Here is a 27,190-nt window from a genome sequence, read left to right on the forward strand (position 1 = left end):
CCAAATAACACGCAACAAGAATGTAAAACAATTCTAATTAAATGTACACGATTCTGCTTGCCTTGCAGAAAATATCATCACGTCTAATCCAAGAGTTAATAGAAATTAAAGACGATTTCACAGCGTACTATAACAGCAGTGCTCATTTTATGGTGAATTAGACTGGAACAATTACATCTGTTGAAGAGAGGGGGGTCTGGAGAAGCAGCTTGGCGTCAGTGTGCGTCTTCACTGTCAGAATATAACATCATTCAGCTTAGAGGAAATGTAGAAAATAGTCCACTTGAAATGTCTCTGGGTATTCTGGGTTCCCAGCTGAGCCACCTCTCCTCCTCGGACACTATTTGGCACCAGAACCCCCCCCCCCCCCCTCCTCTCGTCCGACCACCTCCTTAATGCTGAGCTGCTCCGTACTTCTTCCCTGCAGAGGAGAGAAGTCACAGGAGAGAATCAGAAGAATCAGAAACAGGTTTAATACCAGGTAGGTTGACACGTATACGAGGAATTTGAATACATTAAAGTAAACTTGAAATATATTACAAATAATACAAACGTATAGTAAAATATAACAGTATTTACATAGAAATTAAATGAATAAAAATCAGTAATAAAAAAATAAATCTGAGAGACTATAGTCAAACACACAATATCTATTCTTTCAGTAAAGCTCCTACACCGTTTCAATTTCAAAATATGCCTGATAGAATAGACGCATGTATTTTTCCTTAGTATTTCCATTATATGCTACGTTCCTATATTCCAGTGGCAAATATTGTACTTTTTACAACATGATAGATATACTTCATTAATCCCCGTGGGGAAACGGTTTCTCTGCATTTGACCCATCCTGTGTTAGGAGGCAGTGTGCTGCCATTTTGAACGGCGCCCGGGGAGCAGTGTGGGGAACGGTGCCTTGCTCAGGGACACCTCGGTAGCACTTGCCGGGACTTGAACTGGTGACCTTCCAGTTGCCGAGCCAAGTCCCTATCGACTTCACCACCACCGCCCCCTAAACACGTATTTATCACCCATATTTAGTAGCTTCTTCTGACATATATAAAACACGTGATATGCTGCTTTCAGCCTCCTGTTATCCTCAGGTTGACTTTACACCCTTTAAACTACTGGGGTCAATCTAACCCCAGTAGTTTAAGACTCAAGACAATGATAATATTCCGCATTTTAACCTAAATGTATGTCTCTGGCGCCCCAACCTTCCCCCTACAGACCCCTTTATGCATCCAGAATTCCTATTATGTATCAAAAAATATATAAATCACCATAAAATCTCACTGATTGAAATAAAATGTTAAAGTAAGATCTTTTTGATGTTGTTAAAGCACCAATAACTAAAGCAGAGGGTCGTTTTGTTTTACAATGATGTAATAGTCCCGTCAATATCATCCGACACAATCAACAAAGTCAAATTGACCCCAAGGAACACCGATGGTACAAAGTGCGTACAGGACATTTAAAAAAGGTCTTCGTGTTAATTCACTAAATTAAGAAAAGTCATGAAATACTAAGAAAAAAAATTATGTGAACCATTTTTTTGATACGTTAAACATTGAGGGCTAAGCGAAGTTCCTACACGTCTTCAATTTCAAAACACTCTTAGTTACTAGCTTGAAAGCCAATTTGAAAACTGAGTACTTTGCTACCTATTATTTAAATTCAGGACTTTTCATTGTAATTGAGTATTTCAAGGCCACAGTATTATATCTTTCGTTAAGTAAAGAGTCTGAGTACGTCAGTTCAATGTTTATGATGTAAAGAAATGTAAAATCCAACTGTTAACATGTGTGTGTTATTATGTCGCCAAATAATTGCCGGAAGGTCAATCTTACAAATCAAATGACAGCAAGTTAAATAAACAACATTTTGTTAGCGCTGCAATGTATTTAAAAAAGACTAGCCGAAATCGTAATGTATAATGGTCCTACTACTATTAATTCATTTCTAGAAATCATCCATTTCATGTTTTAGAAACTAAAGGGCAATTGTCTGGACAGTCATTTTTCCTTACACTCGTCTTATTTCTAACCTTTAGGTCACAACTCGTCGTCTACTTTAAAGTCATTTAACGGCAGATAGGAGGTCGTGTTTTCTTTTCCATTTGTGAGCAGTGGCTGTAATCATTCAAAGGTCATTTTCCTGCCAGCTCTTTGAGAGAGAGCAGCAAAGCATTTTGTTAAGTAACACATAATTACTGGCAAGGCTTTTGGATTAAGTGCATTAATGATTCAATCAGCAGCTAGTGTGCTCACAGGTCGTGGTTTTGAGTATTTGGCAGCACTCACGAAAGCCAATGAGAAACCAAAGAGCGGACATATTTCTTTCATAAATCAAGATGTCCATGAAGTCCGGACTTGAATCTCTACATCGTTTCATTACTAAATAGTCAAATTCTCCACCAAGGCACTTAAGTGAAAAGATGTCCAAAGCAACAAGCATTTATTTCTGATATGTCTGAAAACTGGCAGCAGTCGAGCTGAAAAACATTCATCAAACAAGTCAGTGACCTTTCCATCTCAGAATGTTCTTTAAAAGCTCGTTATCCAGCTTCCCTCGACTGAAATCCCAGCGACAGTTCTGTTTCTCAGAGTTGACCTCCGAGCATTACTTTTGGATGCTTCATTTAACTTCCCTCCCTGCCTTCAAGGCACACGCACGACATCAGAAGAATCCCTGCGACACCTCTCCGCTGCTGCTCGTTCCATTTCAGCCGAGTCCTCTCGTTCCTGTTTTCCTTCTGTCAGCGCGCTCTGAGCTACGGATCCTCATTAGTCACTTTCCCTGAGCCTTCAGACTCGCTGAAGGCTGGCGAGGCCACACAGCGACGCACTGTCAAGAGGCGACTGACAGGAGCCGGGCAATCATCAGAATCAACCAACCTCTGAAACGCTGTGAATATCACCAACGTGCTGCGGCTGCATAACGCTTGCAAACTTTCTTTCAATGGTCTTTTGGGGAAATGGGAAAAGTTAGAGAACCATACCAGTGGTTTTGAAGGTTTTAGACCATTACCTACAAATTGTGTAGAATTCACATTTCAGCAGGAGGGCTAATCCATCACAGCGGGGGGTTTTGTCAGCTGCAAAACGGGACTAAAAGCGTCTTTAGTGGTGATTTCAGCTGAAAAGGCATTTTTTTGAGAACCCAAATATGTGTGTATAGCAAACAGGAAGCTACAGCCAGTAGCTCGTTAGCTTAGCTTAGCTTAACGACGAGGAACAGCTAGCATAATGGTCAGAAAGCGAGGGGTAACAAAGTACAGTTTAACAGGGAGAATAGTGACAAGACTATTTTGTGATTCGGACCAGTTGCCAGGCAGGGGTGTGAATCACAAGTTGAATCACGAGACGATATCATATTCATTATATGTACAACAATTCAGGGAACTTTGATCAAGATGAGATGCCAATTTAAACCAACATTTTACATCAACTCATAAAAAGAAACTCAATTATGATTTGACAACTAATATCTGGGCTCGAACAGGCATTTAAATTAAAATGTACACTTTTTAGTAACAATTGACCTCCGGTTGTTGACTATAAAGTGCCAAACTCACGTGTGAACACTGACTAAATAGACAGAAGGTGTATTGGATAGATATTTTGACAAAGATGTGCGATGGGAACACTCGCGCTCCTATTGGCTAAAGTTCCAATACATTGTACGTGATAGGCGAAGGGCGGGACATCTCTAAGTGGTTGACCAATCACAACAGAGATGGCCAGCTAACCAATCAGAGCAGACTGGGCTCTGGTTTCAGACAGAGGGTGAAAAGAGATGCTGCAGCACAGGCAGTATGAGAAAAATAAAGAGCTTGTTGAACATTAAAGCATGGAGACATGTAGAGACACTACATACTGATATACACCTGAACATCAGCAGGAGAGGACTCTTTAAAGTAGAGACACTACATACTGATATACACCTGAACATCAGCAGGAGAGGACTCTTTAAAGTAGAGACACTACATACTGATATACACCTGAACATCAGCAGAGAGGACTCTTTAAAGTAGAGACACTACATACTGATATACACCTGAACATCAGCAGGAGAGGACTCTTTAAAGTAGAGGCACTACATACTGATAGACACCTCAACATCAGCAGGAGAGGACTCTTTAAAGTAGAGACACTACATACTGATATACACCTGAACATCAGCAGGAGAGGACTCTTTAAAGTAGAGACACTACATACTGATATACACCTGAACATCATCAGGAGAGGACTCTTTAAAGTAGAGACACTACATACTGATATACACCCGAACATCAGCAGGAGAGGACTCTTTAAAGTAGAGACACTACATACTGATATACACCTGAACATCAGCAGGAGAGGACTCTTTAAAGTAGAGACACTACATACTGATATACACCTGAACATCAGCAGGAGAGGACTCTTTAAAGTAGAGGCACTACATACTGATAGACACCTCAACATCAGCAGGAGAGGACTCTTTAAAGTAGAGACACTACATACTGATATACACCTGAACATCAGCAGGAGAGGACTCTTTAAAGTAGAGACACTACATACTGATATACACCTGAACATCAGCAGGAGAGGACTCTTTAAAGTAGAGGCACTACTACTGATATACACCTGAACATCAGCAGGAGAGGACTCTTTAAAGTAGAGACACTACATACTGATATACACCTGAACATCAGCAGGAGAGGACTCTTTAAAGTAGAGGACACTACATACTGATATACACCTGAACATCAACAGGAGAGGACTCTTAAAGTAGAGACACTACATACTGATATACACCTGAACATCAGCAGGAGAGGACTCTTTAAAGTAGAGACACTACATACTGATATACACCCGAACATCAGCAGGAGAGGACTCTTTAAAGTAGAGACACTACATACTGATATACACCCGAACATCAGCAGGAGAGGACTCTTTAAAGTAGAGACACTACAATACTGATATACACCTGAACATCAGCAGGAGAGGACTCTTTAAAGTAGAGACACTACATACTGATATACACCTGAACATCAGCAGGAGAGGACTCTTTAAAGTAGAGACACTACATACTGATATACACCTGAACATCAGCAGGAGAGGACTCTTTAAAGTAGAGACACTACATACTGATATACACCTGAACATCAGCAGGAGAGGACTCTTTAAAGTAGAGACACTACATACTGATGTACACCTGAACATCAGCAGGAGAGGACTCTTTAAAGTAGAGACACTACATACTGATATACACCTGAACATCAGCAGGAGAGGACTCTTTAAAGTAGAGACACTACATACTGATGTACACCTGAATATCAGCAGGAGAGGACTCTTTAAAGTAGAGACACTACATACTGATGTACAACCTGAACATCAGCAGGAGAGGACTCTTTAAAGTAGAGACACTACATACTGATATACACCTGAACATCAGCAGGAGAGGACTCTTTAAAGTAGAGACACTACATACTGATGTACACCTGAACATCAGCAGGAGAGGACTCTTTAAAGTAGAGACCAGGGGCGGCGGGTACTGTCGGCTAGGGAAGGCTAAGCCTTCCCAAATATTTGTGTCACTGCATCCTGGTAAAATAAAAAATATAATGTTTGTGTCTTTGACATTAGCACTTAGCCAGTTCAACAGACCCTGGATATGTTTGAGTTATCTTAACTAACCCTAAAAAACGAGATCTCGCTAAGGCAGGGCTCTCCAACACGTCGATCAGCTTTTTAGTAGCTCGCCACTCAATTATCGATTATAGTGTTGTAAGGTTGCTTCTTGATTTTCCCACCGCGGCTGGACAATAACGTTTTTTGATTTTAGAATTACACGAATATCAAATTGGCCGGTGACGCAGAGATCAACAGGTCAGGGCAGGAACAGACGTGACAGCGGCACAGCGACACCACACACGGAGCAGTCTGCCTTCTCCACCAACACCAGACCAGAACCAACAGCAGAATGACCCGCTCTGAATCAGGCCCTGTCGCTGCGGCCCAGACACACAGGGAGGGATAGGTTTTTTGAAAAACACTCGTTATCATCATGTCAGGTTTTTGGTGGATTCAATCAAGTCTTGGATTGCAGAGTATGAATGTCCTCTTGCTATTTTCAGTTGATAAATACGTGTGTAAAGTTTGTGAAGGCAGGAGGAAAGCTTCCGCGATCACCGTCTCCTCTCCGTTCCACCAAGCCCCGCCCCCTCCATGAAAATAATGAGTGACAGGCTGATCGTGACCCGAAAGAAACTAGGCTTGTTTGAGACAAGCAAAACCTGCGCAGTTGCGATCAACGTCTTGCTCGCGCGTTGCATGATGGTTAGTCATTTTGTCCGACTTGCTCTGGAGGCTCGCCCACATGAGACTTTGAAATCTCGCGGGACAAAGACGCCCGCAGCCTTGAGAGCGAGGCGAGGCGAGTTGGCGCAGTTGCTCACCACGAGCTGCGGAAGCGAAATGCTTGATGGGAAACGGCTCGCTGGTATCTCGAGCTGAGCGCTCATTGGTGGGTTTTACCACGTGCTGCTGATGAAGCTCTCCCATTGGCTGGCAAAAGTTTGTTGTTGTTTTGTGTCAGTTTTACGTCGCCACATCCATTCCCATTTTTCATCATTGTTCCACAATGTTTATCATCATGAAATTAATATCTATATATTTTATACTATACTGCTTACCGTTTTCATACTTTATATATCTTAGCATATTCATACACACTGTTCATACTGCTCTCAGGCTGATATCTAGTGTATTCATACACACTGTTCATACTGCTCTCAGGCTGATATCTAGTGTATTCATACACACTGTTCATACTGCTCTCAGGCTGATATCTAGTGTATTCATACACACTGTTCATACTGCTCACAGGCTGATATCTAGTGTATTCATACACACTGTTCATACTGCTCTCAGGCTGATATCCAGTGTATTCATACACACTGTTCATACTGCTCACAGGCTGATATCTAGTGTATTCATACACACTGTTCATACTGCTCACAGGCTGATATCTAGTGTATTCATACCCCACTGTTTATTCATCATTCAATTCATTCTATATGTTATTCTGTAGATTGTGTACATTACTTTCCACTTCACTGCTTGTTGCACCTGGTTAGAAGCTAAACTGCATTTCGTTGTCTCAGTACCTGTAATATGTGCAATAACAATAAAGTTTCTCTTTAAGTTAAACCAAATCATTAAAATAACATCTATTGTAATGTAATGATTTGGGTTAACCTTATTTATTGAATACATCATTTAAAATGGCAAGATTAAATCAAATTACATCCATGTTGTACACATCATAAAGCTTAAAGCGGCAGCTAAAGAATTAACACAGCAGCAGGTCTGTTCAATTCATGCTCATGAAGCTTCATGTGTGCGGATCTGAAGGGACTGATTATTTGTAGCCTGTCCACCTATCAGTTTGCAAACATTAAGAGGGAGGAGCATTTCTATTGCATCCACTTCATCTGCAACGAAAAACGCCAACGCAATTTCCGCCATTGCAAACCCAGCCAGTCAAGCCGACTCCGAGTCCGAGCTGTCCGACTTAAGACGAGCTTTTTGACACCTCCCCCGGCTGCGATCGGCTACTCTCGTCTACTTTCGAGGCGAGCCGCAATGTGTCTCAAACAAGCCTACTTTATTATTCACTTAATCACTGATTGCGATATGATGAAGCTAACTTAATCCCATACATTCATGGGATTCATGTAACAGTAAGACAGAGAATAAGTGTGCACCCACATGCACTATTTTTGTTTTTATAATGCTGTTGTATTTACTCCCTTTTTTAACAGAAGACCGTTGCGAGAAGCTGCAGCTCGACTGCAGAAGTATTAGTTTTTTGTTTTTGAGGATGGAGCAAATTCACACACAGATATAGGGAGGCTAGACATATACAATTGATTTATTATGGTTTATAATTTAATGGCAAGACGAAGAAGAAGAATAAAAAGATGGCTGAACTGTTCAGTGTCAATCCTGTGGAGGTGGAGGTTATAAATCTCCAAAATCATGTTCAGCTGAAGTCTCAGCAAAACTCAGAACATTTCTGGAGCCTTGTCGACCCAGAAAACTATAAGAACATTCACCGAGCAGCACTGAACACGTCTGCTGTATTTGGTTCTGTTCTACAGACCTTTTTGAAGCAGCTTTTTCTGACATGAATGAAATCTAAATACAGAACAAGACTGACTGAACAATTAAACGACTATTAGAGTGAACCTAAGTGGGTACACTCCAGCACACCTCTGGTGGACTCCATGCAGCGCCATTCATCTCACTGACTGTAACAAAGAGGGAATGCACTTATTTGACCATAAGTGCCGTAGCTTGTCAGGTGGTGATTAAGGACATTTATGTGAATTCTCAGTGATGTACTCACTATGTGGGCCATGATAATATGTGAGACATGTTCGTTTTCTTGGACCTTGATGTGAAGTTAAGATTTGTGATAAGCTTTAGGTATTGCAATTTCACACGTGTACAAAAGAATAGCTTAATTCAACTGATGAGGGCTCTGTGAATAAATGTAAGCGATGTGATGCAAGTAGCTCTCGGATGAAGAAAGGTTGGAGACCCCTGCGCTAAGGGGTCCTACGACGCTGGTATCAACTCGGTAAATCAAGCCAGGGTTTCTCTCTCCAGCTGAGAGCGCGTTCACGTGAAAGGGGCGGGGTTAGCTACATTTGACCAATCACAAACAGGGACAAGCGTCATACTTCATTAATGAAAAGTAAACTAATATTAGACAAATATGAACTTTAAACATCCATGACTTAAACATATAATCCAGGATACAAGCCACAGAGCTGCTGCGAGGAGAACACAGAACAACTGGTTAGAAAATAAATAAACTACAGTGTTTGAATCAATGCGCACAGCAGGTTTATGATATCACTGCCCGTCTAAGACACGAGTGGATCTGACTTTAATTACATGTGAGTGTTTCGTCAACTTAATGTGTTGCTTAAAATAATACTTCTGCGTACAGTATGTGTGACAATGTAGCCTAAGTGTTGCACGGCCAGATACGGCTGGAGAAGCTGACTCAGATAAGGAAATATATGCTATATTATGATATTATATGATCGATGATCTGATTGATGATGTGATATGAATGATAAGTGCGACACGTCGGCGTCTTCTCTGCAGGCTACTGCAGTTTAAACTGTATTTCCTTTATCCTGTAATATGACTTGATAGATTTAAACCCCGCACACTGAGCTCTGATTGGTCAGCAGGCGGTGCTTTCACTGAGTTGATCTCTTCTCTATAGACGCCGGAGGCGGGCAGCGTCAGGTAAAAAAAGTTATTTAGCCTTCTCAAACCTGAGCCTCACGCGCCGCCTATGGTTGAGACACTACATACTGATATACACCTGAACATCAGCAGGAGAGGACTCTTTAAAGTAGAGACACTACATACTGATATACACCTGAACATCAGCAGGAGAGGACTCTTTAAAGTAGAGACACTACATACTGATATACACCTGAACATCAGCAGGAGAGGACTCTTTAAAGTAGAGACACTACATACTGATATACACCTGAACATCAGCAGGAGAGGACTCTTTAAAGTAGAGACACTACACACTGATATACACCTGAACATCAGCAGTAGAGGACTCTTTAAAGTAGAGACGCTACATACTGATATACACCTGAACATCAGCAGGAGAGGACTCTTTAAAGTAGAGACAATACATACTGATATACACCTGAACATCAGCAGGAGAGGACTCTTTAAAGTAGAGACACTACATACTGATATACACCTGAACATCAGCAGGAGAGCACTCTTTAAAGTAGAGACAATACATACTTATATACACCTGAACATCAGCAGGAGAGGACTCTTTAAAGTAGAGACACTACATACTGATATACACCTGAACATCAGCAGGAGAGGACTCTTTAAAGTAGAGACACTACATACTGATATACACCTGAACATCAGCAGGAGAGGACTCTTTAAAGTAGAGACACCACATACTGATATACACCTGAACATCAGCAGGAGAGGACTCTTTAAAGTAGAGACACTACATACTGATATACACCTGAACATCAGCAGGAGAGGACTCTTTAAAGTAAAGACACTACATACTGATATACACCTGAACATCAGCAGGAGAGAACTCTTTAAAGTAGAGACACTACATACTGATATACACCGGAACATCAGCAGAAGAGGACTCTTTAAAGTAGAGACACTACATACTGATATACACCTGAACATCAGCAGGAGAGGACTCTTTAAAGTAGAGACACTACATACTGATATACACCTGAACATCAGCAGGAGAGGACTCTTTAAAGTAGAGACACTACATACTGATATACACCTGAACATCAGCAGGAGAGGACTCTTTAAAGTAGAGACGCTACATACTGATATACACCTGAACATCAGCAGGAGAGGACTCTTTAAAGTAGAGACACTACATACTGATATACACCTGAACATCAGCAGGAGAGGACTCTTTAAAGTAGAGACACTACATACTGATATACACCTGAACATCAGCAGGAGAGGACTCTTTAAAGTAGAGACACTACATACTGATATACACCTGAACATCAGCAGGAGAGGACTCTTTAAAGTAGAGACACTACACACTGATATACACCTGAACATCAGCAGGAGAGGACTCTTTAAAGTAGAGACACTACACACTGATATACACCTGAACATCAGCAGTAGAGGACTCTTTAAAGTAGAGACGCTACATACTGATATACACCTGAACATCAGCAGGAGAGGACTCTTTAAAGTAGAGACAATACATACTGATATACACCTGAACATCAGCAGGAGAGGACTCTTTAAAGTAGAGACACTACATACTGATATACACCTGAACATCAGCAGGAGAGCACTCTTTAAAGTAGAGACAATACATACTTATATACACCTGAACATCAGCAGGAGAGGACTCTTTAAAGTAGAGACACTACATACTGATATACACCTGAACATCAGCAGGAGAGGACTCTTTAAAGTAGAGACACTACATACTGATATACACCTGAACATCAGCAGGAGAGGACTCTTTAAAGTAGAGACACTACACACTGATATACACCTGAACATCAGCAGTAGAGGACTCTTTAAAGTAGAGACGCTACATACTGATATACACCTGAACATCAGCAGGAGAGGACTCTTTAAAGTAGAGACAATACATACTGATATACACCTGAACATCAGCAGGAGAGGACTCTTTAAAGTAGAGACACTACATACTGATATACACCTGAACATCAGCAGGAGAGCACTCTTTAAAGTAGAGACAATACATACTTATATACACCTGAACATCAGCAGGAGAGGACTCTTTAAAGTAGAGACACTACATACTGATATACACCTGAACATCAGCAGGAGAGGACTCTTTAAAGTAGAGACACTACATACTGATATACACCTGAACATCAGCAGGAGAGGACTCTTTAAAGTAGAGACACCACATACTGATATACACCTGAACATCAGCAGGAGAGGACTCTTTAAAGTAGAGACACTACATACTGATATACACCTGAACATCAGCAGGAGAGGACTCTTTAAAGTAAAGACACTACATACTGATATACACCTGAACATCAGCAGGAGAGAACTCTTTAAAGTAGAGACACTACATACTGATATACACCGGAACATCAGCAGAAGAGGACTCTTTAAAGTAGAGACACTACATACTGATATACACCTGAACATCAGCAGGAGAGGACTCTTTAAAGTAGAGACACTACATACTGATATACACCTGAACATCAGCAGGAGAGGACTCTTTAAAGTAGAGACACTACATACTGATATACACCTGAACATCAGCAGGAGAGGACTCTTTAAAGTAGAGACACTACATACTGATATACACCTGAACATCAGCAGGAGAGGACTCTTTAAAGTAGAGACACTACATACTGATATACACCTGAACATCAGCAGGAGAGGACTCTTTAAAGTAGAGACACTACATACTGATATACACCTGAACATCAGCAGGAGAGGACTCTTTAAAGTAGAGACGCTACATACTGATATACACCTGAACATCAGCAGGAGAGGACTCTTTAAAGTAGAGACACTACATACTGATATACACCTGAACATCAGCAGGAGAGGACTCTTTAAAGTAGAGACGCTACATACTGATATACACCTGAACATCAGCAGTAGAGGACTCTTTAAAGTAGAGACACTACATACTGATATACACCTGAATAGAGCCAGGCTTACTTTTTCCACATGAATGCAAAAGTACTAGTAGCGTAGTTCCTTAAATGTGAAACTATGTCTTCAAAAAACCTCCTGACTGAGAGTCCATGACTGTTTTGACCAGGAGAGAACCCAAAACAAGTTCTGCTTTCTACAAAGGCAATTAAGTTTTGCAAAAATAACCATCCACTCGTGCACTGTGATGGATTACACGTCATGCGAGTGGCTTCATATTGTACAAACTTGAACGGACACTAACGCTGCCCGGAAGGTAGACAAATCAATCTTTAAGACTCGCTGCACGGGAACTGGAAAGGAGTAAAGTGTGCGAAAAGCAGGAGTGTGGTTCTTTAAAAGTGGAAACAATGCGGCGGCGGCGGACCAACCTGAGGCTCTTTTGGTTCTCACTTCAGCAGACTGTCAGTCTCCGGGCGCTCAGTGTCCGATAGCTGTGCCTGAAGGAAGGACAAACCCAAAGTCAATACCCCGTCTAAAAACAGTGGGAGAAACTAGAGACAGATCATGCAATGTCTACAGGAGAAGATATGCTCATGCAACTCAAGCTTTCTCTCTTTTAGATACAGGCAGAAACCTTTTAAATATTACAGCAAGCAACTTTTACACAGCAAATTAAAAAAGTAACAGCAGCTCAACTGTACAGAAGAGATTGACATAGATTTGGCTTTGTTCATTTTAGCAAGAGTTGCATTTACACTAATGTATTTTGTTAGTACACAGAATAGTTATTTTGGTACATAAAATCCACTACTGTAATGATATTGGAATTTACGGTTTTCTTACTTTTTGTGAGGCGAGTCTTTTTTGTTGCCATGACTGAAATGATATTTTAAGAAACTACGCATTTACCAGCAAGTTTATGTCAATGGATAAACACACTACGAAATTAAACATTTAGGGTTAGGTTACCTTTACAGTGGAGTTCTCTAGGTTATACCCATCCTCTCCATTGCACTGCCATTACTCTGTACTAAAGTAGCCATCGCGCCAGCGTCTTTCATGACATGAAGCCTAGACCTGAATGGTGGTTTGAATTCAGTTAATTTTCAGATGCTATAAAAGCAATTCTCATTAACGGTTACGACCACAGGTAAGAGGATTGAAAAAGTCTTATACATACCCAGGCATTCAATGCTTTAGAACTCTATACACATTAGGAAGCTATCCAGGTTATTTTAGAGGTCTTACCTCTGGGTCCTTTTTAAAAAGTATAGAAAGAGAGAGAAAGAATAAGTTGTGCTCTTTTGATAATCAATCAAGACATCATTTAGTAGGGTTAAAGTCTTCAGACGTCAATACATTCATTTAGATTTAAAATGCGCTTTTGAAGGAGAAACAAATGAAAACACCTACATCTGTCGGCTGGAGGTTGTTTAAAAAAAGGCCATTTCAGAATTTTACTAGGACAGGAAACAAATAAGGCAAGTTAAGTTTCATAAAAAACAAACTAAGCTTTATTGACAAACTGCTGCAAAACATCTTTTGGACAGATTTAGTAACCTATTTAGGCAAGCTTACACATGTAGCATAATGCATTTTATGGAGAGGGTACAGATACTAGTGGCAGAATAAGTACAGTTAGGATGTTTTAAAATATGTACAAGAGTTCGGATTGAGCTGCAGGATCCCTTCTCTTTAGGAAGAGAAGACCCATGTGGAGATTTGTGTCCCAATCCTTCCTTGTTTACTTTGTGCATGCAGTTTATAGAGGACCCGATCACAAAATGAAGACCTGAACCGTTTTTTATTGAACACATTTTGTCTTCAGAGTCTTAAAATTAATTTGTAACATGTATTAACAAATTGAGGATATGAGGACAGTCCATCTCAACAGTGTCTATTAGGGCTATATTTCAAAACTCTACGTACAATGACAAATATTGCTGCCTAAAGTCTAAATGGACAACGTTTTAGGACTATTTAAAAACAAACCATCATCAAGAATGAATTCCATTAACATCGATTCTTTAACCTTCACTTAATTTAGGATTTATTTGTTGCGTCTATATTACATCATTCAGAGTTTAAAAGGTCTTTTATTCGGCTATATTAACAGAATTTTGAAATGTAGCCTAAATGGGAATCTGCAACTGACCCTCAACAGATTATTTGTATTTAAAACAATTAAAATGTATTTCTTTTACAAGTTGATAATGAGCCATTTATTCCACTAGAAATTACTACTTACTCCCAAACAGTTAAGAAAAATTAAATATCAACAGTGCAAACAAAGCCAGAAGGGGGGGGGGGGTTAAAAAGGGTCAGAGGAAGAAAAAAAAACACAGCAAAATTAAAAAGAAGTAAATAAAAAAGAGGACGCCAACTTCTCCCCTCTGACCGTCTGCAAGATTGGTTTGTTGGAGGGATCGGTGGCGAAAGGTAGGGTGGGGGTGGGTTGGGGGTTAAGTGTTGGGTTTGTGCGACGAAATAGGGAGGGGGGAGGAAGGTCAAATCTCAAAAAACCAGTTCCGATTTTCAGTTCCCAAATGTGCGCTCTCGTATAAAGTCCAGTGCGGGGAGAAAGACCAAACCAAAGACAAAACGAACAATTACTTTTGTCGGGCTGCTTAAAGCGAGAGCTGCCGTGGGAGACAGGCGGTAGTCATGGCGACGCGTTAAGGTCGGCGCGTCCGCTTCAGTACTGTCGGTACGGGTGCTCCCGGTAAGGCGTCTTGGCACCTCTGGAGGGGGGGGGGGGCCTTCCCTGTGGGTGCTCGCTGGGTCCCGTTCCAGTCATCCTGGCCTGGAGAGGACGAAGAAAAAAAGACGTTTACAACAAGACAAGATGGAGGATATCTAATCTACCTTAGGGGGATGACACGCAGCACATTCACTCCAGTTTGTATTAAGTTGTTTTATTGAATCTTTTAGAACCAGAAACAGGTTTATTACCAGGTAGGTTGACTCGTACGAGGAATTTGACTTGGTGTCGTGGTGCATACATAAAAGTTAAACAACAACAAAAAAACACAGATAGCGAAATATTTTAACATTAAAAAAATTATAATAGATAAATATAGGAAAATAAAAAATTAAATAAAGCAGTATTTACATTGAAATAGAATGGAATAAAATATAAAAGTACAATGTATTGCATGTTTGTTGATCTGTAAAGCACGCTGGGACAAATGTGATTTGATACGTGGCTTTGTTTTGGTATAATAGTTTCATTACTGAGTGAGTGAACATTTGAATACCCTCATTTCAATATTTCTACTTTTCATTACTCCCAAAACACACAGATGTTTGGATGCAGAATGCTTCTTTTAGCTTACTGGTTCTTTAGATTCAGATTTTCCATCATAAAAACTATAACCAAACAAACAAACAAACGCATTGCTATAGGTTAAGTGATCCAGCAGCGGTATGTACATTCAAATTAGCGTCACATCTACCAGCTGTCATTATTGCACCAATCGTCATAATCCAAATCAATATGGACAAACCGCTTCAGGATTTGTTTAAAGACAGTGTTTCTCACCAAGAAATATTGCTTGTGTTATAAAAGGTACCTTTGATGAGTACCGTACTTTTCGGACTATAAAGCGCACCTGCATATAAGCCGCAGCAGCTAAATTGTCCGTCTGTCTTGCTCTCGTTCTGTCTCTCGGTTCCACTTTTACTTTGGCGCGCTACCTGTCTCACTCTTTTCCGGCCTCCAGCTTTTCCTGCTGGAGCCCGCCCCTTAAAGGTGGCGGGCGCGGACCGGTCCTAGAGCCCATAGAGTTAAAGGTGGTTAATTTCACCTGTAAAATCCATAGATGTAGGAGGTTCCCTAGTGGCCGTTAGCTGTACACAAAAAATGGGGGGGAAAAATCGCGGTTTATAGTCCGAAAAGTACGGTAAATGGCTCTTACTTTGAAATCTGACATGATTTTGGATTATTATGTATCAATAAAATGTTAAGTCCTGCTGAAATATGTCAGATAAGGTACGAATTAAATGTACACCTAAATCAAGGAAATCTGAAAATCAATCAAATACTATATGTGAAAGTACGAATAAAATAGAAATAAAACATCTAGTTAAAAATGTTTTTGTTTTATTTGTATGCACATTTTTATATTCACAGTATAAATTGGGTCATCTTTGTTGACAGAGAATAAGGGTTTTCCTCACCATACGACTCGTACGACTCTGTGGTCTCTCCGTGTCCGTAGTCATAATACTCTGGCTCTCTGATGGTCAAAAACAGGCAGAGATGAGAAGGGAAAACATCACTTTTAATCTTGAACAACATGAAGTATCTGCTGAGTGAAATGTCTAGGGGGATGATAATTGGCTTCCACGAATAACATCAAAGCTCGGCTCTGTGGCGTGGAGCAGCTTCTCCTAAATAACCTCGCTATCCGAAACCATGAAACAAGAAGCAGCGCCGAATTTGTGCCGAGCAGGCGATGTGTGTGTGCGCTCCGTGAGAAGCAGGCGATGTGTGTGTGCGCTCGGCGGGAAGCAGGCAATGTGTGTGTGCGCTCGGTGAGAAGCAGGCGATGTGTGTGTGCGCTCGGTGGGAAGCAGGCGATGTGTGTGTGCGCTCGGTGGGAAGCAGGCGATGTGTGTGTGCGCTCGGTGGGAAGCAGGCGATGTGTGTGTGCGCTCGGTGGGAAGCAGGCGATGTGTGTGTGCGCTCGGTGGGAAGCAGGCGATGTGTGTGTGCGCTCGGTGGGAAGCAGGCGATGTGTGTGTGCGCTCGGTGGGAAGCAGGCGAGGAGCAAAGAGACGGTGATTCACTCACGCCTGCGGCTGACTGTAGTAGCTGTCGTATGACTCGTAGGCCGTGTCTGTGTAGCTCTCATCGTAGCCCTGGAGAGGGAGGAAACAAGAGCGAGGTTTAGGGAGAGGCTTCTTCATGAATCACGGATGTCAAGATGCCCCCAAAGAACTACACCAACACAAACAAGCCCCCCCTCCTGTCTCGAGCATCCCAAATCACTTATTTCTGTTTTGACGGACGAGCAATTCAGAGCCAAGAACAATCTTATTCAGAGGACACCGTGATGGAGAGGATTACATATTTCTCTACAGGAAACTCTCCTTCTGCCTGTCGCACTTTCTATCCCCCATGCGTCCTTTTATTTCTTCAAGTTAACAGATCACTTAGTATGCGTAGGATGCAGCACTGGTTTTTATGAATGCATAAAGCCATTTTAGGAAAGCTTCCACTGTACATATGTGCCAGATTTGCCCCAGTTTGTGACTCTTACAACCTCAGATCCAGAGCCTGGATACGGGTCCAGGTTCCTGTCGTGCGGACTGAGGCTGGAGGAAGGTCTTTTTTATGATGGTCCTTGGTCTTGGAATGACCTTCAATCACGCCTCAAACTGAGGGCACTTGTCTCAATAGCATGTTTTAAATTGAAGTTGTCTGAGGTCCTTACCACCAGCTGCTCTTGCAGTAATAAGTAGTGCCTTTCTTACAGTCCTAATGTAGTGACTGCTTTCGTCTTTTGTTTTCTTAGTTGTGTTCTCTGTATTTAACATGTCTGTGTTATGTGTAATAATGTATAACGTTGCTGCCTTCTTGGCCAGGTCAGCATTGAAAATTAGATTTTATCTCAATGCTTTTTTTATCTGGTTAAATAAAAATAAATACAAGATATCTTAACTTGTCTGTATGATAATTAAGGCAGCACAATTAATTCAGATGTAATCAAAATCCCAGTTTTGACAACATTCAAATCTCAAGGCACTGTTTGTTACAGGCGAAATATGAGTACATCTTATTCTGAAATAAGTTTGGTGGTTTTTGGACTTAATAAAATATCTTTGTCTTGTAAAGATCCTCTCACACCATAATCATTGTAATGTATTCTTCAATTATAATGAGATATATGATTAAAAACAAATCAATTACTTCCAAAAACATTTCTCGATATCTGTATTTCTTTTACAAATCACCAGGCCATAATAATACATCTTATAATCATGCTACTGTAAGGACATTAACATATATCCAAAACACTTTATTTTTCTATAAAGTGAAGATTTGTTTACCTACTTTTGATGCTCTGATAGAATAACTGTATGCTGTTGAAACCCAATAAACAAAGTTACTTACATATTCCTCGTAGCCCTCAGAGGCTGCAGTGGGGGTGTGCTGGTGGGGGGGTGGGTGTGCCATCCTGTGGGGGGGTCCTGCAGCTGGGGGTCTGGCTCGGGGTGCTGGTGCTCCTCTGGAGGGTGCTGCTGGGGGTCCTCCTCGCCCCGATGGGACCCCCCTCACTGCTCCACCTCTGGGTGGGCCGCCTCGAGGTACTCCTCCCCTGGCAGGAGCTCCACGAGGGGGCATCCCCCGACCCCTGGAGAGCAGAACACCGAGGTAAATGATTTGAAGATGAAGATTCAACTTATTGTCATTACGTAGTACAGAAGTAGTACGAAACGGTCTAGTGTTGGGAGCAGTGGGCTGCCATTATGTACGGCCTTGCTCAGGGACACCTCGGTAGCACTTGGTCTTTCAGGGACTTGAACTGGTGACCTTCCAGTTGCTGAGCCAAGTCCCTATGGACTTCGCCACCACCGCCCTATGTTCCTCTCCTTTAAGGAATACTTCAGGATCTAGGGAATATGTAGACCTGTACAGAACGGTGCCATTTAGTGCTCAAGCTAACAAAAATAGCAATCTTAACTTCAGGTATATAAAGTAGTCAAATAATAAACACTAATAAACATTGTGTTCAATTTCATCCCTCTGAATTCCTCAAACTGGTCCTTTCATCGGTGACCTTCATAAAAAGGTGTTGCCAGTTGATGTTTGAAAGACTCAGGCAACCCTTTCCCTCCGTTTTCACTATTCATGCTAAGCTAAGCTAACCTCTGAGCTCCAGCCCCATTATTTACCTTACGAACATGCAAATGGATGTTAATCACATGATGGTAAAAATATGTTCCTCTACTTGAAGGAATACTACAGAATTTAGGAAACATGTAGACCTGGACAGACTTCATGAAACCTTTATGAAATCCTCGTAACACGCTCTAAGATGTCACCGTTTCAGAAAAAGAACGTGTTAAAGGAGCATATCAAGCAAAACCTTGATATATGAGAAAACCGGCGTTTCTGTGTGTGTGTGTGTGTGTGTGTGTGTGTGTGTGTGTGTGTGTGTGTGTGTGTGTGTGTGTGTGTGTGTGTGTGTGTGTGTGTGTGTGTCTCACCTGTGTGCTCCACCAGGGGGGAGTCCGCGGCCCCTGACCGGAGGGCCCCCTCTGCCTCTGGCCCCGTGATCCTGGCCTCCGTTCAGGTAGCCCATCTCCAGGAACTGCTCTTGGCAGATATCATCCATCATATCCTGCACACACATTAACACACACACACACACACACACACACACACACACACACACACACACACACACACACACACGAAGAAAGCAGACAGAGAGAGAGGGTTAGGAACTAAGGCCACATGACATGGGAGAAGTGGAATGAAAAAGCACGAAAGGGAGGCAGTGTGGAAGAACGAGCGATGAATAAAAGAGCGAAACACAACACAACTAAACACAACCCCCCCCCCCCCCCTAATGGCTAACAGAGCGAGTGGAGGAGAAAGTCTCAGTGCCAGTGACTCAGTGTGAAAGAGAAGGGGGGCGGCAGGGGGGTTTTAGTGGATGTGGGGGTTTGGAAAGCATCCATCCACACTCCTGAGCCACTCCATCATGCACAAAATGTAAATATGTTCTCCCTGCACTTCTTGACAGGCCTGGTGAGATTGCATCAATTTATTATCATCTGCAAAAAAACGATAACTGGGGGGGAATTAACGAAGCGGTCCGTCTGCGCGACACAGATCCAGTAACACAATCCAACACTGCTTCGGAGAGCGATCGCACCGGGATTGAATTTATAATTTCCCAGAAATCAGTCCCTGAAATTGTGACCGAGCTCTAACGACAGCGAAAAGGAAGAGAATACGAAGCGCGGACTTTACATTGATCTGCAGCCTAAGCAAACAGCAGCGACTCGGATATTCATCAGTGAGACTGCAAGGTGACACTTTACCCATCGAGGTGTTCAGAGTCATCGAGTTCCTTCATATATGGCATTAAGTAGACAAGATAAAAAGAAACTGTCAATGTGCTTCACACAGCATCAAGCGTTTACATCGGCAGCCAGTTTTATTCACATATGGCCTGGTTTCAAATGAAGGACGTCAAACCTGACAGATTATGGCTTTAAGTGTTCACGACAGCTTCTGCAGGGACGGCTTTGTAGTGCCTATTCCTCCGAAAGCACCCTCTAATTAAAAAAGAACTTGTCCTGCTTTGGCTGGAGCCGTCGGCAGAGCACGGTGGGCTTCAGCCAGGCTTCGTTGGCCCGGGATCAAGACTCTCTCCGCACAAAACGGATAAAATAAGCGTAGGCCGCGCCGGGTGAAATACACCACGGATCTGTCTGGGAAACTTACATCTCCGCGCTGAGTGTCCTCGCTCCCGGAGGAATGAGACTCAGTGATGGACGGACAGGAGGAACCCTGCCAACAAGATGCCTCCTGTTGAGCTGGTCTTCTATTGGAGGTACAGTGTCGTTAACACAAACAAACACAAATCTAATTTGGTTTAATTGTTCTCATACTGCCTGTGCTGCAGCCCCTCCGTCTGAAACCAGAGTCTGCTCTGATTGGTTAGCTGGCCGGCGGTGTTGTGATCGGTCAACCGCTTAGAGATATCCCGCCCCTTAGCCTATCATGGACAATGTGTTGGAGGGGTAACCAATAGCAGCATAAGTGTTACATAGTGATGTCACTCTGTTCCAGAAGTAAACAAAGGAGTCCAATGGAGGCGTTTCAGGCACAAAAACTGATGACACACTACAAGAGAGCAAAAAGCACAATAGGGCGCCTTAAATTGCAATTTTTCAGGCATTCTTTTCCATTTATAATTAATATTTAATATTTGATAAACCAAATAGTTCATCATGAATCTATCGGCACTGCAGGTTACATTTATAATAAGTTTAATCGTAGGGCTAAATGGAAAACCCACTAATTACTTGATTGAATAATTTGGCATTGAATTAACCACATCTTTAGCCATTTTTGCCAGTACACTTTTCATAAAGGCAAAGATACGCTTTGATTTATATCTTTAGAATATTAAAGCTTTGTCGGACTAATTTCAGCACATTAGCGTTTATTAACTTGTGTTGGGAGTGAGTCAATATTGTTGACATTGTACAGTCTACATCAGGGGTGTCAAACGCAAGGCCCGGGGCCAAATCCGGCACGCGACTTCATTTTCTGCGGCCCCACAAGAGCTCTGAAAGAATATAATATCGTTTATTATACGGTTACATGCCGATTTACAGAAGCACGTTGCCCATAAACTACATGTCCCACAATGCATCTCAAATATGATTTTTTTTTTCAGAATCTGACTTTCTTTTTTTTAGAATGTTCCTTTTTTTTACATTTTCAATTTTCCCCCAGAATTTGGCTTACAAAATAATAGTTTTGTGACATTCTCACTGAAGAGACTTCCAATGATTTCCCCTAGACTTCTGCTTTCAGACGTAGTTAATTATGAAGTTATTACCCGATCTGATAATGTTCCAATGCAGAGGCAATAATGTCATATCATACATACGTTTATATTAAATATTTACATATGTATATATATATACTCTTAAAGTTACAACCGGCCCTTTGAGTGCAACCAAAATGCTGATGTGGCCCGTGATGAAATTGAGTTTGACACCCCTGGTCTACATGATGAATTAAATACATTATAGGCAGTGTAATGAATTGAAAGGAATATGTGTTCGATGCAGCAGCTACCAGAACGTCACCAGAAAGCAAGACACGAGCACAGCACCACAGCAGAGAGGCACTCACCGGAAACAGGAACTTCTTGACCTCCTCCATGGCGTGGGCCATGCGCAGGTAGGCCTCGGGCACGGGGGCGAACACCTCGACGAACACGTGCAGCTCCAAGGACAGGTGGGAGTATTTGGGCTCGCCGGCTTTCCTCAGCCCCTCCTCCTGAAACCAGACAACATCACATCAGAGTCAGAGCAGCCAAGTCAAATGAATTATGCAAGGAGTAGTCCCATCTCATCGGCGGCGTCAGAGGGCATCGAGCACAGGTGGCGTTCCCTTCCTTTGTGTGGATTAATAATTGCATCAAAGCGGAAGAAAAGTGTTTTAACTGGAGTTCCTGAAGACCCCAGATGTGCAGAGTGTGAATGCCCTTGGCTTTACGTTCATGTTGGCTCTGCCAGTTGAAACCATCTGCCTGCCATCGCTCTGAACTACAGGCCAGATGTGTTATGGCTCCAGGTACAAGTGTGTAGCACCAGATGTGTGTGTGTGTGTGTGTTTAGGAAAGTGCACTACCTTGGATTTGTCTCTCATGGATCCTTTGCCCAGCACCGAGATCTTGGCCCCGGTCTCTTCCTGCAGACGTTTGATCGTGTTGCCCTGAGGTCCCAGAATCTTCCCCACGAAGTTGAACTAATGGCAAAACAAAGCAGGGAGAGATGAGCCTGACAGTCGAAGCAGTGGTGAGTTCAACGCCTGAGTGAAGTGTCAGGGCGGCGTGTTGCTCCCGCTGCAGCTTGAAGTCGAAGAGTCACCGGATCCCTGAAGGCTGCAGCACTGTCCCTCGCTATTCACTACATTCATCCAAGAACTGAAACCCTGCCGGTTTCATCTTTAAAGAAACTCTTTAACGTGTGCACATGTGAGCCACAATTAGCAAAAGAGCTGCCTTTAAGGAAGCGATTCCTCCTGGAGTTGTGAAAGTAATCTGAAACCACTCATGAGCTTTGTCTCTCCTGACACTGGACTGATGTTCCGACTCAGACTAAGCCCGTCAAACTAAGCCGGGCTTCGGGAGATCAGAAGGCTGTCTTAGCGCACAGACCAGACACCGACAGCGTATTGATCTGAGGCTGGAGACGAAGCAGCGTCTATGCCTCCTATTGTGCTTCACGTCGGGTAGAAATGTCAACTTTTGTACTTCAAAAAGTACGACGAATAGTCAAAAGTATACAACAGGATTTAGACAGCCACAATATCGACATATAGGTCACTTAAAATCATGCAAATACATTCTACAACATGCAGAAGAAGCATCAAGCAACTAGCAATCAAATTAAACAAAACAAATTAATCTACAGAAAATTAATAGCCAACTATTTTGATAATTAGTTCATCATTAAAGTCGTTTTTCGTGCAGAGAATGCGGTTATCAGCCTCTCAAATATGAAAAACTCCAATTTTTCTGCTTTGTATTACATTAAACTGAATATTTTGGAATGCCTTAAGACAGGGGTGTCAAACTCAATTTCATCACGGGACACATCAGCATTTTGGTTGCACTCAAAGGGCCGGTTGTAACTTTAAGCGTATATATATATACATATGTAAATATTTAATATAAACGTATGTATGATATGACATTATTGCCTCTGCATTGGAACATTATCAGATCGGGTAATAACTTCATAATTAACTACGTCTGAAAGCAGAAGTCTAGGGGAAATCATTGGAAGTCTCTTCAGTGAGAATGTCACAAAACTATTATTTTTTAAGCCAAATTCTGGGGGGAAAAATGAAAATGTAAAAAAAAGTGAAATTCTGAAGAAAAAAAAGGAACATTCTGAAGAAAAAATCATATTTGAGATGCATTGTGGGACATGTAGTTTATAGGGCAACGTGCTTCTGTAAATCGGCATGTAACCGTATAATAAACGATATTATATTCTTTCAGAGCTCTTGTGGGGCCGCAGAAAATGAAGTCACGGGCGGGATTTGGCCCCCGGGCCTTACGTTTGACACCCCTGCCTTAAGACATCCCTTTTGATTTATGACATGTATTGACCAATAATCAATTGAGAAAACGATCAGCAGATTAATAAATACATTGAAAATAATGGTCAGTTGCAGCTGGACTTCAACAACAACATAAACCATCGCGCACAAATCATTATAGTCAGAAGTGAGAGATATAGATAAAATGATATATGAATCAATACACCTCACGAGGGTGAAGTGAAGTAAGATTTCACACTGAATTAAAACATGTCCACGGGTTCCAATCTCCTGCACACAGCAGGCAAGACAATCGCTATCCATAGCGATAATAACATTTTGATCCTTTTGATGATATTTTAAAACACGCCAGAATCGGCGGTAATTATTCTCTGCAGCTTAGAGATCAAGGTTCGGAGGAGTACTTTCAGACTCCACAGTAACCCCGTGGCTTTGTGTAATTGAAACCTGACGTCAGGATAAATTAAATCAAAAGGTTCACGGTGAAAAGAGACGAAGAAGAAGAAAGACAGGCTCACCTTCGGGTACTGTTTGACAGGTATGAGCACTCGTTCCTTAAGTTTGATGTTCTTTGTTGTGAAAAGGTCCATGTAGTCGTCCGCCTCCTTTTTAGTCTCGTCTTTCTGGAGCCTATCAATTTCTAGAAAGGATGGGAGAGGCATCGTTTCAGACAAAGTGTTCAGGCAATAGAACAGGATCAAAGCACAAGGAGGATGTATGAGCACACTTTCGTTATTCGGTAAGTATTGACTGAGAGGTTTGCCGGTCAAACAACATCTTGGTGTCTAGACTCTAACTTGGAAAGATGTTGCGACACACAAGTTACTTTTAATAGATGTTTCAACTTCAGTTTTGAGTATCATTCACATCCAAAAAATGATCATTTTTAATCTGCCTGGTTTTAACAGAGAAAGCTGGACAGATGTTGACCGACAGTCAGAGTTTAAAGAAAGCCCGGTGCTTTCCATAAAACACAAGTGTGTTTGTTTTTCATTCAGCACGTTTTTCTGAACTTGTCAACACCCTAAATGGAGATGAACTACTTTGACAATCAATCATTTGAGCTCAAGCAAAACTACAAACCGTCTAACATTAAAAAAATAATATCTTGGGTGTTTTGCTGCTGATCGGAAACACAACACACCTTTGGATCTGTCGACTTGTGTTAAGGTCTTCAAAGACATCCATAATGGTGTGGTATCTGCACATCGGACTGTTCCAGAAAGACTGATATTGCACATTTGAGTTACTGCTAGAATACAGCCTTTTGAAATGTTACATGTTTGCCTTGTGTGTTTAATTAAATGTATTTTTCCACAATAGGATGTAGGGAAATAAAGTCCTTCTTTCTTTTAAACAATACAACAAGCAGCCGAAAAGGCAGAACTAAACCGCATCGATTGGTTATATATCTTCAAAACATCCCAAATAACCAAATAATTGCATGTTTCCTCCTATTGCGCAACCCTATAATCATCATCACCATTTCCCATTACTTATACAACAAGAATAGACGAGAAAAGACTCGCCAGTGCAATTCAACAAATCAAATGATAGCACCAATTCTGAACTCTGTAAGCCAACACCACCATCTCTTCCCTGTGGCGCCCAGCACCCTCACAGCTCTTCATCTCATCCTCCTCCTCCTCACTCCTGGCCGCGACATCTCCTGAGCGGCGATGTTCAAACATGTCCGCTCCATCTCAGAGCACCAGCTGCAGATGTGCCCAGCCTCAGAAGATGTCACAGTGTGGGCACCCACAGCAGAAACACTTCTTCCTGCATCGCTCTCACTTTCACTTTCAGAGATGCAGCACTAGTGTGCACATCCTGCTGTTAGACAAAGACACCTTAACCACTGCCCGAGAGGGGGCTCAGACACATGACTGGAGCAGCGTATCGGAACCAGTGTGCAGGGAAAATATCACTCAATCTGTAGGAGAGCTCACACAAAGACCCCATCATAAGCAATGCTTCAACCGTGTATCTACAGCACTCAATAGCAAATAATGACCGTATGTGCATTTCTTGCATTCGTGGTACTCTGGAGAAAATACTTATTGCCATTATTTTTGACTGATATTGCGATATGTCTCAATATTGGAGGGATTGATTGCCAAACAAACTGGTTTTGTTCAATTTTTAAAATATGATTAGATACAAATTCAGTTTTAACACATTTTTAGCCCAATTTGAAAAAGGCTTTTTGTCGATATCGCGATTTCGATACATTTCGGATTTATCAATCATACCATGTGACTTCGTTAATGCACTTAAGGAGTCACATTATGCACGGTGCTGTCCCTTTAAAAATGTATGCAGAATATATGAATAGGGGGCATCCCTCTCCAGCCCCGGAGCTGCCAAGGCTGCAGACTCCTGCTCAAGGACACTTCATCAGCGGCACCTGAAGGTCTCTGTCTCCGGTATCGGGCCACCACCACCGCCGCCTCCCGGATTCAAAGCACCCCCTGTCAGGGTATCTGGTGCACATGTATCAGCTGCTGCGCAACACACCTGCCAGATAATGCAACGACAGAGCCTCGACAACAACACGCGTTAAGTTTGGGCTCACAAGCACCAATACAGAGCCACGCAGGTGCACAAAAGGAAGCGGAAATGTGATGTGGTTTGGGCTGTTTCCACTGTCCAGTCTTTAGCTATCATGCAATTAACTCCTACAGGCACCACGCGCGTATTCATTACACTGTTCCGGTTAAACCCACGTCCAGTGTCAGCGTGCGCGTGTGCGTCTATTTGGGTGAGTGGTGGGAAAAAAGCATAAACCCCCCATAGTGGAAAAAATAAATCAAAAACTAGCAGCACATGTCAGGACTTTACCTGCGTTTAAAAGTTTCATAGCGTGCGTAAAAGACGAGTCCAGGCTGTCCTTCTCCGCCAGCAGCTCGGGGAGATATTTCTCGTCGTTCTCCATTTTAGCTGGGGATGGTGCAACACAAAAAAAAGCGTGAAAAACCCACAACAATTATAGAAAAAAAAGTAGTCCAGTTATGTAACTACGGAGTGCCGCGTATCCTGTGTGCAGACCGAGCTTTGCATGTGGCTCCCGGGAGTTTCTGCGACGGAGGGTCCGGTACTCTCTGTCTGTTCCCCGCACCGGCTGGTCCTCTCGGTGTGTTCAGCTGCTCTCTCTGGATGGGAA

The 27,190-nt window shown here is 42.1% G+C and overlaps 1 protein-coding gene across 1 annotated transcript; it reads right to left on the minus strand.

Annotated features, from left to right (window-relative positions):
* Positions 1 to 354: 354 nt before the first annotated feature.
* Positions 355 to 27,190, minus strand: khdrbs1b (KH domain containing, RNA binding, signal transduction associated 1b). The gene is given in 12 exon segments (XM_034093925.2): positions 355 to 421; positions 12,626 to 12,694; positions 14,811 to 14,952; positions 14,954 to 15,000; positions 16,377 to 16,435; positions 16,993 to 17,060; positions 18,316 to 18,556; positions 19,413 to 19,546; positions 22,087 to 22,233; positions 22,588 to 22,704; positions 24,546 to 24,667; positions 26,869 to 27,190. Coding segments are annotated over 10 exon segments (1,089 nt in total). The 5' UTR covers positions 26,963 to 27,190; the 3' UTR covers positions 355 to 421; positions 12,626 to 12,694; positions 14,811 to 14,892.

Source organism: Pseudochaenichthys georgianus, chromosome 11, assembly GCF_902827115.2.
Source record: "Pseudochaenichthys georgianus chromosome 11, fPseGeo1.2, whole genome shotgun sequence".
Lineage (NCBI taxonomy): Eukaryota > Metazoa > Chordata > Actinopteri > Perciformes > Channichthyidae > Pseudochaenichthys > Pseudochaenichthys georgianus.